Source organism: Micromys minutus (genome assembly GCF_963924665.1).
Source record: "Micromys minutus genome assembly, chromosome: 16".
Lineage (NCBI taxonomy): Eukaryota > Metazoa > Chordata > Mammalia > Rodentia > Muridae > Micromys > Micromys minutus.
In genome coordinates, this window is record NC_137985.1 from 53,788,006 (window position 1) to 53,802,136 (window position 14,131).

A 14,131-nucleotide genomic window follows, 5' to 3' on the forward strand; every position below is an offset into this window, starting at 1 on the left:
CCCAGGAGCTCACTGGCCCGAGAGCCTCGCCAAAACATTGAGCCTTGGTGTAGTAAAAACCTGTCTTGTGATAATGAGAAAGACACCCAGCATTTCCTGGGGCCACTGCATGCAGAGGTTCTCGTGCACAGAGACACATGCATGCATACAACACACAGAACACACTGGCAAACATATGCAGGAAGAAAATAAAACAATTTCATCTTTCAAAACTAAGTGATAGATTCGGATCTCAGCTTGTAGCCATGGTTCCCGGTAGGGCTGAGACTTAGGTCCTTGGACTTGGGTCTATGGCCTTTCCCTCTATCATGTACTGCTTTTAGGATTTTCATCTAACATCTACTCTAAACATTTACACCATATCGTCATTTGGTTATCAAAAGATGATGTGAATCCACATTCTCTATCCTGACCCCTAGCCCAGTAAGACCCTAACCTTTAAGTAGTATTCCCTGGGTTTACACTGCATGTGCGAGTCTGAAGTCATGCTTTTAGGAAAGTGTACAGTGCATTGTTCCACATTATCGTCATTTCTCTAGGACACTTTCCTTAAAGCATGACTTCAGACTTGAACCCAAGTACAGCTTAAGTTGCAATGGGCTAGAAGACTGGAGAGCACAGCAGTCGTATTTATCCATCTCCAGTGCCTCTTAGCAGAAAATGACCCTGGGCCAGTTTCTCTTGTGGCTAATGCCATGGAGCTGCCTGCTGTGTTAATTGTTCTTGGCTTCAGTTCTCGTTTATTTATTTGTTTGTTTACGTAGATGACTGCTTTGTCTGTGTGTGTGTGTGTGTGTGTGTGTGTGTGTGTGTGTGTGTGTGTGTGTGCATACTGAAAGAGAGCATCCGATCCTGTTATAGATGGTTGTGAGCCACCATGTGGTTGCTGAGAACCTCTGGATGAGCAGAGGTACCCAGTGCTCTAAACCACTGAGCCAACTGCCTTTACCCTCATTTTAAACAGAACTCACTGTGACATGTTGATACTGCTCCATTCTCATCCTTAACACAAAAGCAAACATAATGAGGTCAAAAATTGGAAAGGTTTTGTTCTGTTTTATTTACTTGTTTGAGGTAGGGCCTCACATTGTAGCCCAGGATGGCCTCAAAATTTGAGTGATCCTCCTGCCTCAGCTTCCCAAATGCCTAGCTCGGAGGATGAAGTTTTATATTCTTATTCATGAAAGTATAGTTCTTATAAAAAGCTTGAGTTTGATTTGATTTACACACACACACACAAACACGTGGTCTTATCAACTAAGCATATTTCATACATGAAGAACACAGCTTCTATCCTGGGTCTAAAAATTAGAGAGGATAACTCAGTGGTTAGAGCACTGACTACTCTTCCAGAGGTGCTGAGTTCAATTCCCAGCAACCACATGGTGGCTCATAACCATCTGTAATGAGATCTGGTGCCCTCTTTTGGTGTGTCTGAAGATAGCAACAGTGTACTCATATTCATAAAATAAATCTTTTTTAAAAATTGCACAATATGGCAACTTTGGTAGACTTTTGTTTTGATGCATTCTTTGTCCCTTGGTAGATATTTTTGTGAGAGGAAATTGATTAAGAAAGTTCTAATTAAGGGATGTCACCACTTCAGCAGTGTGTTTATTTCTATGACCTCCTTCTCAGAATAATGTTTTGTAGATGTATGAGATAAAACACAGGGAAAGGCAAGCCAGCTTTGGTTGGTGCATACCTGCAATCTTAGCACTTGGAAGATGGAGGCAGAAGGGTTAAGAGTTCAAGACCAGTCTGGGCTACACCAGACCCTGCCTTAAAAACAAACTATTTAATATAAAATAAAAGAAGCTGATTATATTAAAATATAATTCTATCTGTTGTTTCTTTGTGCATTAACCTTATCATATATGCCTCTCCACCTGGTGTGTGTGTGTGTGTGAGGGGGGATAGAGAGAGGGGGAGAGAGAGAGAGAGAGAGAGAGAGAGAGAGAGAGAGAGAGAGACAGACAGACAGACAGACAGACAGACAGACAGACAGACTTTGGAGAAAGAGACAGACAGACAGACAGACAGACAGACAGACTTTGGAGAAGGAGAGAGAGAGAAACAGACTCTTTGGCCCCTCTATCTGCCTAGTTGCTGATTCTTCAAAGTGGTGGTATGAGGTCAAAAACACTGTCTTCACACAGACTCAAATGCTCAGAGTGAAAGTGGGCCACTTAGGGAGGTCCAGGCCCGAGAGCAGGCAGCTGCTAATGTGGGGTGAACTCAGGGCCGTGCAAAGGCTCCTTGCTGGGCCGCCACCCCCTGTCTTTCTTCTCTTTATTAACTCAAGCTTGAAATCCCTCAGCAGAGCTTCACTCCTTCTTTTTAATTAAGTAGAGGATTTACTCTTGTGAAAAGAAGAATCCACGAGGAGAGGTAAAACTCCAAGCCAAAGGTTCTCACATTTATTTCCAGCAGTAGACCCTGTTTTTCACTGCAGCCAAAGACAGGGCTGGCATACTTATAAATGGGACTCTCATAAGAATTTTGCATAACTGTCTGTTCAGTTTTGCATGTTTATTTTTTTAAAAGAAGAATATAAAATGTATATGTATGTTTATTATATAAATACTCATACCTCACTTAGATGTCTTATAATAAAATATATATATATACATGAGTATTGGAAGTTGTTTAGATGAAGGCAGATTATAAATTCAATAATTGTAATAACTGTACTCTGATATCCATCTCTGCCTATAATTTATTTATATATTTTATTTTGCTTACACAGATTTAAAAAATCCCAATGTGAAAAGACAAATCACTTTAAATAGCCAGTAATTTGCTATGGCTCTATAGGTTCAGGAGTCCTGTTAGCTAAAGTGATCCAGACACTTTGAGAATAATAGGGAATTTTGTTTTAATATAGAATCCCTAATAACATCTAATACCTGCCCCTGTTCCTTAATACTAAGCTGGGGTTGGTAGTGACTCGGTTACAGGGCCCTGCAGGGAGGATTTCATGATAAATTTAGTCCTGATCCTCCTTCCCTACTACACAACCTTAGACAAGGTATGTCCTTTCTCAGTTTCCTCATCTGTGAAATGGGCTTATGAATGGTGTAGGTACAAAGGTCAGATAGGACAGCATGTGTGAGGCACCGAGTTCTGTGTCTTATGTACTGGACAATCTGTATAACCAGCTGTCATTTTCCAATGACCTTAGAAACTTCTCGGTCATGCGTTCACACGATTTTCAAGAGCAATCTTATTTTGTTTTAGATATTACATATTCATTTTTAAAATGGTGCTTTATTGTTGGTTGATAACTACCATAATCAATAAAATAACATTTCTACCCTAGACTACAAAATAAAGTAATGGCTCATTTCAAATCACAGAAGCAGCCTAATATGAGCAGCAAAGCCATGCCTCATGGCTACCAGCATGCTCTAAGTTGGTGGCTCCAACTGTCAAGTTGCCAACTTCTTGCCAACAATAAAGCACCATTTCAAAATAGATATGTAATATCCAAAAATATTAGATTGTTCTTGAAAACGGGGTGACCATGTGACAGAGAAGGTACTAAGGTCACTGAAAAGTAGGAGGGGCCATTAGAAAACGACACCTGGTGTCTTTTTTCTCTGGTCTCTTCATCAAGGTGTCAGGGGACACCCCCACCCCTTCCACCCCCCACTTCTAACAGCCACAGTTGTCATGCTCCAATGGCCTTACTCATCAGTCAGTTTGTTGGTGGTTCCTAGGAATCAGGCCTTGATGTGAAAATTAATCTTTTAAATTAAACAGGGCAAAAGATTTACTTATTTCATGCATATGAATGTCTTGTTTACATGTATGTATGTATGTATGTATGTATGTATGTATGTACACCTCATGTGTTCCTGTTGCTTACAGAGGTCAGAAGAGAGCATCAGGTCCACTGGAACTGAACTTGGGCACAGTTCTGAGCCATGATGTGGGTGCTGGGAACTGAACCTGGGTCTTCTATAAGAACAAATGCTCTTAACTGCCAAGCCATCTCTTCAGCACACAAAATTACTCCCTTTAATCTTTGTGTTTATTTATACATATGACTATTATATGAAACCAGACCAGTACAAATCTACAATCTAGTTTATTAAAAAAAAAAAACTTGTAAGAATCTCAACTATGGGCTGAAGAGATAGCTCAGTGGTTAAGAGTACTCACTGTTCTTCCAAAGGTCCTGAGTTCAATTCCCAGCACCCACACAGCAGCCCACACCTGTCTGAGGCTGCCTTCTGGTGTGCAGATATACACAAAGACAAAGTACCCAATAAATAAATAAATCTTTTTTAAAAAAAGAAACTCAACTATTCAAACCCATGTGGTCATGCACGCACAGACATGCACACATTACTCTCCTGGTGGTCTAATGCTTTATCATTTGGTATCTAACTTAAATAAACATGTTCTTTGCTGCACTTTAAAATATTTGTTATAAGAGAATTGTGACTTAAATAGTCACAACCTCTCTGAAACTCACTGTAGTTTTCTGCTACAGTTTGGAAACCAGAACAGCAAGCCTTGTGCCAGAGGGGAAAGGGATTGAATCGGAGCCCTTTTTCAAAGCACAGGTGTGAAGAAGGGAGAAGGAAATAGATTGTTAATGCTAATTTGTTCCTCAGAAAGGCAGGAGTCTTATTGGGCATTTCTTACACGCCAGTACTGTGCAGATATTGTCTGTAGCCCCACAACAGCTGTACCTAGTAGGCATCATTATCCTTAGCAGAAGGAGCTAAGGGACTCGGGAGGTTAATTTGCTTACCTGGGGTTCAAGAATAGACCCAAACCTTGTTCCACTTGACCCTTTCTACCACACCACCTGCCACCCCATAAAACAGAGATGTGAGGATGGCAGGGCTTCAGTGACATTCATGGGAACAGCTAGGCAGTGGCAAGGTTGTGCTGTGAATCCAGGAGCAAGGTCATTTCACCAGGAAAAACTATCAGGTGACCTCTTAGAAGAGACTTTGGGCAACCAGGCTACCCAGGACTCACTTTGGCATTAGCACCAGGCTACACAGATGCAAAACAGAGACCAGATGAGTGAACCTTCCTCTCCTCAGCACCTGTTGTGTAGAAAGCATTGGTGGGTGCCGGTGGAGGATTTGAAAATCACATAAACAAGGTCCCCATCTCATATTTGTATAAGAAAGGCAACAGGATTAGATGAAATATTAAGCGGTACTGCTGGAGTGGTCGGTCCTCCCTCCATAATAGTCTGTTGCCCTCCCCTGGTCCAGACCCAAAAAAAAAAAAAAATGTAAATTTTAAATGTCAGAGTGAAGCAATGGTACAGTATTGTATTGAGGACGGTAACAGTAAGGACTGATGTTTGCAGAGCACTTTGCAGCAAAATCTCCCAATTTATTTGAGTCTCAATGCCACCCTTCAGGATGGACACACTCAATATAGTGCCTCTTACATGTGAGGGCACCCTCCATCTAGTGAGACTCACACCGGGCAGTGTGACCCCGAATCACCACACTAGGTGCTAAGAAGTGCTGTGAGTCCAACATAGGGTTGGCTGGGGAATGAGTGCAGGAGCCCCTCCCCCTCCAAAAACATCAAGTATAGGATTTAAAAGAAGTCAGAGCGCTCACACAGCTTGGTGTTTTGTAAACATTATTGACAAGGGCACGGCCTCTAATGGCTTCTCCATGCTTCCTGAACAGTGAACTTTTACAAAGGAGTTGAACACCAGCCAGTGCCCCATGATGCTCCTTAGAGCTTCCATTGTTCCAAGAATAGCCATAGTGAATACAGACAGCACACCACCATCACCACCACTGCCGTATTGGAGGCGTGCACTTTATAGCTTGGAATCAGGAGGCACACTCTCCGCACATCCTCAAGAGAAGTCTGCCTGCAACTCAGAGAGATGGGGACGCCACACACACCTCGAAGTCCTTGGGTAATAACTGTGTGTCATAAATAGGATGTGGCATTTCAGAATGTCTTTAAAGCTATTTCCTTTTGTTCAACTAATTTAATTTACCAAATGCTCCTGGGGAAAGGGAGGGGGATCAAGATGCTGACTCCACATTTCCTGGGGGCGGGGGGGGGGGGGGAGGAAATCACCATTTCCTTAAAAAGAAAAAACTACTCTCAGAAAAATTACATCTGATTGTTGTCTGCTGGCTCCCAAAAACTCTACCTCTGTCAAAATCCTGCCCTGGCAGGTGTGGGGAAGAATAGACGCCGAACTTGAATAAATACCCACATCTGTTTTTGCAAAAAGGGAACAGAAGCAGCACAGAAGGAAGAAAGAGAGATAATTGCTGGCTTGAACCACGGAACATTTTACTTGTGGGCAGAGGGCCAGAGTACAGCAGGCAAAATATGCAGGCCCATCTTATTGGGATTCAGGGGCGGGCCACCGTTCCTGTCCGGAGACAGCTGTAAACCAGCAGTCCATGGCATCCCAATCAGGCGCGAGTTTTGTCAAGGAATGCTGATATGGACAGAAGTAGCTCTGCCGGCTTTCCCTGCACCCCTGCCTGGTGCAGTGACAGTCAATCTCTGATTCCAGATGACAAGAACTGGATAAAAACTTCAAACAAATGGTGACCTTTCCAAAGATTAATTTGTTTACCAACAAAATGTTCCCTCTTTGTCATCTGAAATGGGGGTGACCTTCACTTTGCCACATCTAGGCTGGAAGGATGCTGACGGTAGTCATCTGTTAAGTTAGCTCCGTCTCAGCAATTATTCCCTTTTTTATTTTTAGTGACAAGAAGGGTTTATTAATTCACTCTGCTTCTTGTTATGGTTTATAAATGCAACAAGCTCGTTCTGAATTACTGCAGTGTAACATCAATTTGTTTAAATCTAATTCTGCTACCGTTGCCAAATTATGTTGTGACTGTAATTGTGGCCATATGCATGGGCTTAAAACACAATCATGTTTTTGAAATCACCCCACCCCCGCTTCTGGTTCTTCTTCTAATCATTTGACATTAACACAATTGCATCATTTTCCATTACTTTATCATCTCAGAAATGATTCTGCTTTCAGTGGGAGCAATTGCTCTGCACACCCCAAGTGAAACAGTAAAGAATGAAGCTATGATTTGTGAGGTGCGCTCGCTACCCAACCAAGTTAGTGAGAAGCACTGTGTAACGTACGACTCATAAAGCCGAGAAGTCATCATAGCATTAAATCCAACCTCATGAATAAATAAAAGGTTCTAAGTTTACATAGCATTATATATTTATTTATTTGGAAAGTGGGACCAAAGAACTGGTATAATTCTCCAGCAACTCATAGCTTGCCAAAAAGAAAAATGCTTTTATGATTCTTTTCTAGGTCATAACAGTTGTAACCAGAGTTATTTGTGCAGCAGATCACAGCGATGTTTTGTTTGGCTATTTTGTTATGCATTCATAATCGTTCTTTTAAAATTCATGTTAACAGTTACATGTTTCAAGCCTTTTAAGAAACCCTTTTCATTTGAAAGAAATAAATCAAAGTCAAATTTGTGCACTGCACTGTAAGGTCTGAGAGGAACGAGGCGCGGCAGGCAGACAGGAAGAGCATGAACGCTCGCCTCAGCCTCCTGCTCCCAGTGAGAACAGAACAAGCACACAGACCTGGGTTGCTCAGCTTTCACTTGATGGACTTAAGATCCTAAACTCATTAGGGGGTTTGTATTTAGCACTTTTTTAATTTTAGAAATTGATTTTATGTAAAGAATGGTAACAAAAATAATGTTCTAAAGGCAAATTCTGTGATATGATGTGTGTGTGTGTGTGTGTGTGTGTGTGTGTGTGTGTGTGTGTGTATACACGTGCGTGCGGGCTTAATGCACCAAGATCTTCCATTACCTCCTATGGTGAAGAATGAGACACCTCATCAGATAGAAAACCCACCAGCATTCAGAACTAATAATGTAAATTGACTATGAACTCATATTTGCTTGTCAAAAATGCCTGAATTTTTTGCAGGCTGTTGACGAGCTGTTCAATTTGCACTGATGTGGAGGCCCAGCAACCTCTGCCCTGAGTATGAAGAGGCTCAGAAACATTAGCCTTGCCGCTGCTTCTTTAGTTAACTGTGAGTCACCGTGATACACACGTGGCCACGCTTTGAGTAGGTGCTTTTGAAAACAATTTTTAAATAAAAAGGAGGTGAATTACAGCTGCCTTTTACCCCCAGCTGTGCTACAAGAATTTTTAAAACCAGATACCTGAGTTTTAAAGCTCTTCCTCGGAGAGCTTTCTGAACAATGCCTCTGTTTCCATAAACCAAACAAACAAACAAGCCTTATCTCTCCACTGCTGTCTGTTATCTAGACCAACATAAATAACAAGCTCAACTATTTTGGCAAGAAGGTTGGCTAATAGTTTGATCAGATTTGACACACTGTGTGTATCGATTTTAGCGTATCAATTTCTATAAGGTTATTTTTTCATGAAGAGTATCTTTAATATAATAAGTTAAGCACATGTTATTAACACATCACACACAATGACCTTTCTCAGCCCCTCATTGCTCCCAGGACACAGGAATAATACCCACACTGCTCATCCTACTTGTAAATTATTTAAAGTATAACAAACAACTAAGACTCCATCTTAGTGTTAGAGCTGCTTTGAATTCCTTATTTAACTGAATATTGGTGGCATAAAGCAAAGCATAACCCCATGCCTCTCAGCAGTCTCTAGAAACTCCGCCTCATCACAAAGTTTCTGCACCGTGCGGAAGTTGCCCGGGGCTGCCAAGCTGCAGTACCCCACCAGCTAAGCCAATATTAATCCTAGATGGAGGAGGAAAACCAACAACAGCAAAGAGAAATCTGCTGCTGTCTGTGCAGCCAGAGAAATAATATTTTTACTTCAAGGGCTTTGGGGCTCCTGGGAAGCAGATAAAAACCTCTTCACATTAGTCATACTGACATTTTAAATAAAGTTCCAACAGGAATAAAAACATCTAACTTTCTGGTTATTTCTTAAACTAGAAAATATTTCTAGGATAAGAAATATTTTGCTCTTAATCCAAACCTTTAAGAATAATATAAAGTATGTACAGAAGCCACGAGTGTCCAAATGCCTCAGGTGACGCAGGCAACTGGAAAATCTACAGAGGAAACTGGGACCACTTAATTTGTGATAATTAAGCACGTTAGAAATGGTTTGAAACTTTTAATTCTAAAAGTAATCTTGTTCTTATTTTTAATTTCACTAAAATATATAAGAGCACAGAGAGAAGCTAGAAATTATAAATGTATTTTTAAAATACATAGATTTCACCTTTTAGTATTAGAAATGATCTCAAATCGTTTTCCAATTAACACAAAGCAGCACTTGTAGCTGTCCAGAGAAAGCCACAGCACAGGAAGAGGCCAGTGCTTACCTCAGGGCCCCTCAGAGGAGCCAGCATGGGCTGCAGACTCAGGCTGGCTGGCGGCATGTACCTCCAGCTGGCTTAGGGCTGGGACACTTGCCTGTCGCACTGTCACAAGAGGGTGCACCACTAGGAAGGCGGCCGTGCTGTGGTTTTCCTTTGCTTTTTCTATGGTAAGCCTACTGTGGGTCCGTCCACTAATTATTGTTGTCAACTCACTTCCTCCCTGTTAAATTCTGCTGCTACATCATTTAAAGAGTATCAATCACAACAAAAACTGGAATGAGCTACAAATAGATCTTTTAAAATACATCTGCATTTTTCTTAATCATTACTAATTATAGACAGAATGATAGCCATTGCATTTCATTACTTAAAAAATCCCAAGGACAAAAGAATCAGTCTTACGTAAAATCTGTATTCTATCTTACACCACTGGCCAGTGTCCTGAGCCCTGTTTTGGAACTGACAGTTTGCTAGAGCAGCTCATTACTTACATGTGCTTTCCGCTGGCTGATGTATGGTAAACTGATCCCATAGTTCACATTTACAGCAGCTCTGTGGTGCATATTCTCAGGGTCCTGCATGATCTTTTTGTTCAACTGTATCTTTGGCTGAAACAAAGAACAATGAAACTTTTACATAGAATGAAAAAACTAGCATTTTACATCCTCAGAGGAATATAAAATTCTTGAAAAGTAAGGACTTTAGTGTAATTCTCACAGGAAAAAAAATTGGATCTTTTATTGAGGATACCAATTGTTCCCTTCTATTCACAGAAAAGCAAGATTTTCTTCTATGTGTGTGCACAAATACATCATTCATTTGCTCAAAAATAATGCTCCATGTCAACAAGGACAAAGGATAAGAGTCTCTCATCTCAATTTATCTCCGGCTTTCCAGGTCAAGGACTTAGCGAGTAAAATCTATACTCCAGACACACAGGTAGAGGGCTCTCTTGGTCTGTTAATGTGGCCACGTTCCTCTAGGGACACTTATAGGTAGCTCTCTTGGTTTGGAGCTGATAAATTTACCACAGCAAACGTGTGTGTACCTCTGTGAGGTTTTGCCATCTGTAGTTAGCACTTTCATTAGGAAAAATTAAGAGCATCTTGTTCCAATGACTTGTTTTTCATCGTAAAGGATTCCTATCAGCATAGCAGTCAGTGAGGGCATTGGAAAGATGTCACAGATCTAGGTAACTGCTCTAGCATGGCTGGATTGCTGGGCAGGACTCAATAAAGACACCTCACCTCTCCAGAAGTCAGCCTACTTGCTCATTAAGGGCAAAAAGCAGGGCGTTATGCTCTCACGGGGTGCTGCCCTGAGCCACAGCAGTCTATGACTTCAGGTTAAGATGACAGTTGACAGTAAGGATTCTGGTATCAAAAATCGCTGGTATGTATGTATGCATGCATGTATATATGTATGTATGTATATAACTTATAAAACTCGTATACATATACATGCATATGATTTTTCTGCTCCAGTATAATTTACAAGTTTGCAGACTACTATCTAGTTCCAGAACATTTTTATTTCCCCCAAATGAGGCCTCACACCTGTTAGCAGTCACTGCCCAGTCCAGCCACACCCAGCCCCAGTGGCCACTAGGATACTTTCTGTCTCTACTCATAAGGCTGTTCTGTTTGTACAAATAGGGGCACAATATCTGAACTTTGTGATCACAGTTTTAATTTTAAAGAACTTGGAGGTTCTGGGAACAGCTAGAAAATATGATTTGGATTTAATCAAATACTTTTGTTCAGAGGGTAATCTGAGGCAAGTGTTACAATGGTTGCAGTAACCCAACAGACTGGTCCATAGGTCCTCTTATTTCTTTGAACTTAAGCATTCACAACAGTCTGAGGTCAAAGTGAAGAGGCAGGCTACAAAAATAACAAAGGGACAAATCTTGTCAAGATGAGCTAACACAAGATCCACACTCCCTTCTGTTTTTAATGGCTCCAGAATAACTGAACCTTCAAATAACTGTCCCCAACTGCCCATGTGGAGACACATGTCACAAGCAAGGCATGTCTTGTGACTTTCTCCTCTGAGTGCATGTGGTAGTAGAAGTAATGTGGAGCCCAGTTGCAGATGGTTTTCCATCTGTGTGTGCCATAACCTGCACACGGCACGCCTCTGGCAGTCTTGCAGAGAGCCCAGTGCCTCTTTTAAATTCAAATTAATACCTGAACATGATTTTTTTCCTTCTTAATTAAGCTTTCAGGATAATGTCCACCCTACCAAGGATCAGGAAATTACTAATATGTATTATATTGCCTGGATGTGGTTTCTGTAATTAGGATGCTTTAAGAGTGTGGATTGTGGATACAACTAATGGTAATAGCTTCATCTATCATGTCTCGGCTTTGTTAGAACTTTTTAATTCTTGGATCACTGGCTCAGTGGACCAGAGAGCCTTTCTTAGTTTTATTACATTCCATCAACATTGTGTGGCTTCAGGGCTGGACTGGGAAAGGGATGACCAGAGTTGCTGGGAGCACCAGCATTAGGACCCAGTTGTTCCCTGTCTCATTTTATATCTCTGGGTACAGATATTCTGAAACAAATCACCATGTAAACAGAAACTGTAAGTTGAAGTACAGACTCTTATTGTAGCCTCCTAGAACAATTATATTAAAATTATTAATAGTCTCGTCTTTGCCATGTTGGTATCAAAGCACAAGTTTATCAAAGTGATGGTATGTAGCCTGCATGACTTGATTTCCCTTGTAAAATATCGGATGCTGGGCATGGTGAAACATGCTTATGACCCTAGCATGTGCAAGGTACAAGCAGAAGGATTAGAAATTCAAAGCTAGCCTTGGCTACATGAAAACCTGTCTCGAAAATAATAAAGTAATATAAAAATAAATGCTGTCGGTGAAATGGCTCACTGGGTAAACACTTCAGCCAAGCCTTACAACTTGAGCTCCAGCTCCAGGTCCCACATGTTGGAGGAGAGATCCAGCTCACACAGGTTGTCTTCTCACCTCTTCACAGGCCCTATGGTATACATACACACACACACACACACACACACACACACACACAGTCCCTATGGTATACATACACACACACACACACACACACACACACTCATATACATGCAGGTACCATACATGTATAAACATGCACATGCAAGGACACACAGCTGCACACATACATGTACATACCACACACACACGTGTATATACATGCACAGCATACACACAAATAAATAAATAAAATGTAAAACTAAGTAAAAGTATGTGTCAGACTAGGGGTGTGGCTCAGTAATAGTCTGTACTTGCCTAGCATGTGAGAGGCTCTGGGTGTGATGCCCAATAATAAACAAAATATTGAAGGCAGCTTCACTGAGAGTCATGACTAAACAGATTCCATGCTTCACTTTTAATGTTTCACAGTAGGTGTGTGTTCAAAGCCTCCTTATGGGCTTAGACTATATTATAAGATCCAATAATAAGGGGTTATTTTTCTAAGAAAAACAATTATAGATTAAAAACCAAAAGCAAATTAATCATTCCATTAAGCAGAAAACCACTCTCTGGAAGATGATCCTTCACCAGCAGTAAGAGAAATATCAGAAATAACTTCAAAAATTTTTCAATTGGTCAACAAAAGGCGGCAATTTGTTTAATCTATTTTGACTCGCTATACAATCTAAAATTTGCATTTTCTCCTTTTGATAGTAATTACAAGCAGATATATCAAATGTGACTCTCATTTAGACTTTGGTTTGTAAGAACAAAACTTATTATCAAAGCCAATTACTGTTTTACCTACATGGCTGCACAGAAGCAGGGAGCTCAATTTTCATCTCATCAGTGATTTTGTGGTATTTATTTTATTACTATGCCCACAACGCTATATAAGAAGGAAATAGCTTATGCTATTAAAACTAGGGCTGGAATACAAGAGGCTAAGGTTGCTTCTGGAAGAACTTCTGAATTAAAAACACTAGGCAGCATGTAATGCCAGCTCCCCAGACATGGGTAGACCATAAAACAACGCACATCTATCTGAGCAGTAGCTCCCACACAGAGTAATCAAAATTGAAATGCTTCACAAACAAAGTTGAGAGAAGCTATTTGCCAAGTTACAGTATTATCAGCAGAGCATTGTTCTCAACAGTGTCTGCCCCGAGTAATGTCTTCTAAAGTGGATATTGCTTAATGCCATATTCCCACTGGTAAAGACGACTTCCACGTAAATCTTGAGGCCACAGAAAGGACAAACGGGAGAATAATTCAGTCACTTTTCACTCATTCTCAAGCCATGGCTTTACAGATTGAAAAGAGCAGTAGACAGTGAGTCCCAGTTTGAGCCACATGAGTTAAATTTCTCATCTGTAACATGGGGAATAACATCAGACTCACGGGGTCATTTGTAAGATTCAAATGACTGATATTATATGTTGAGTATCTCATAAATTATAAAGTGCTGCTCAGGGGAGAAGCTGACAGAAGAGCTTTCTGGCTAAAAGGCTGGGGGAGAGGAGCTGCAGTGGACTGAAATACTTCAAATATATTTCAAAAACATGAGTTCTTAATAGTCATCCTCCAAAATACCTAATGTAAACATCAACAAATTATCTTGAAATTTGGGAAATAAAATAAGCTAAGCATTTAGCCTACTTTCCTTTACAGTCTATTTGGTGCTCACCAAAAACGTCTAAGGAAAAGCTCTTTACAGTTGCTAATGAGTTCTACAGTCACTACAATCCCTCCTGTAACAGGACATTCGGTAACATTAGTGGCTGCCCAGATCAAAGCTGTA

The 14,131-nt window shown here is 40.8% G+C and overlaps 1 protein-coding gene across 1 annotated transcript in view; it reads right to left on the reverse strand.

The window, feature by feature from the left end:
* The window catches only part of IQCH (IQ motif containing H), a gene marked incomplete at both ends in the record, with an annotated part of 170,461 nt that overhangs the window by 122,794 nt on the left and 33,536 nt on the right, over positions 1 to 14,131 (reverse strand). Inside the window, one exon of the mRNA XM_080930607.1 lies at positions 9,844 to 9,960. Within this exon, the coding sequence (XP_080786733.1) occupies positions 9,844 to 9,960 (117 nt within the window). The remainder of the gene's footprint in view (positions 1 to 9,843; positions 9,961 to 14,131) is intronic.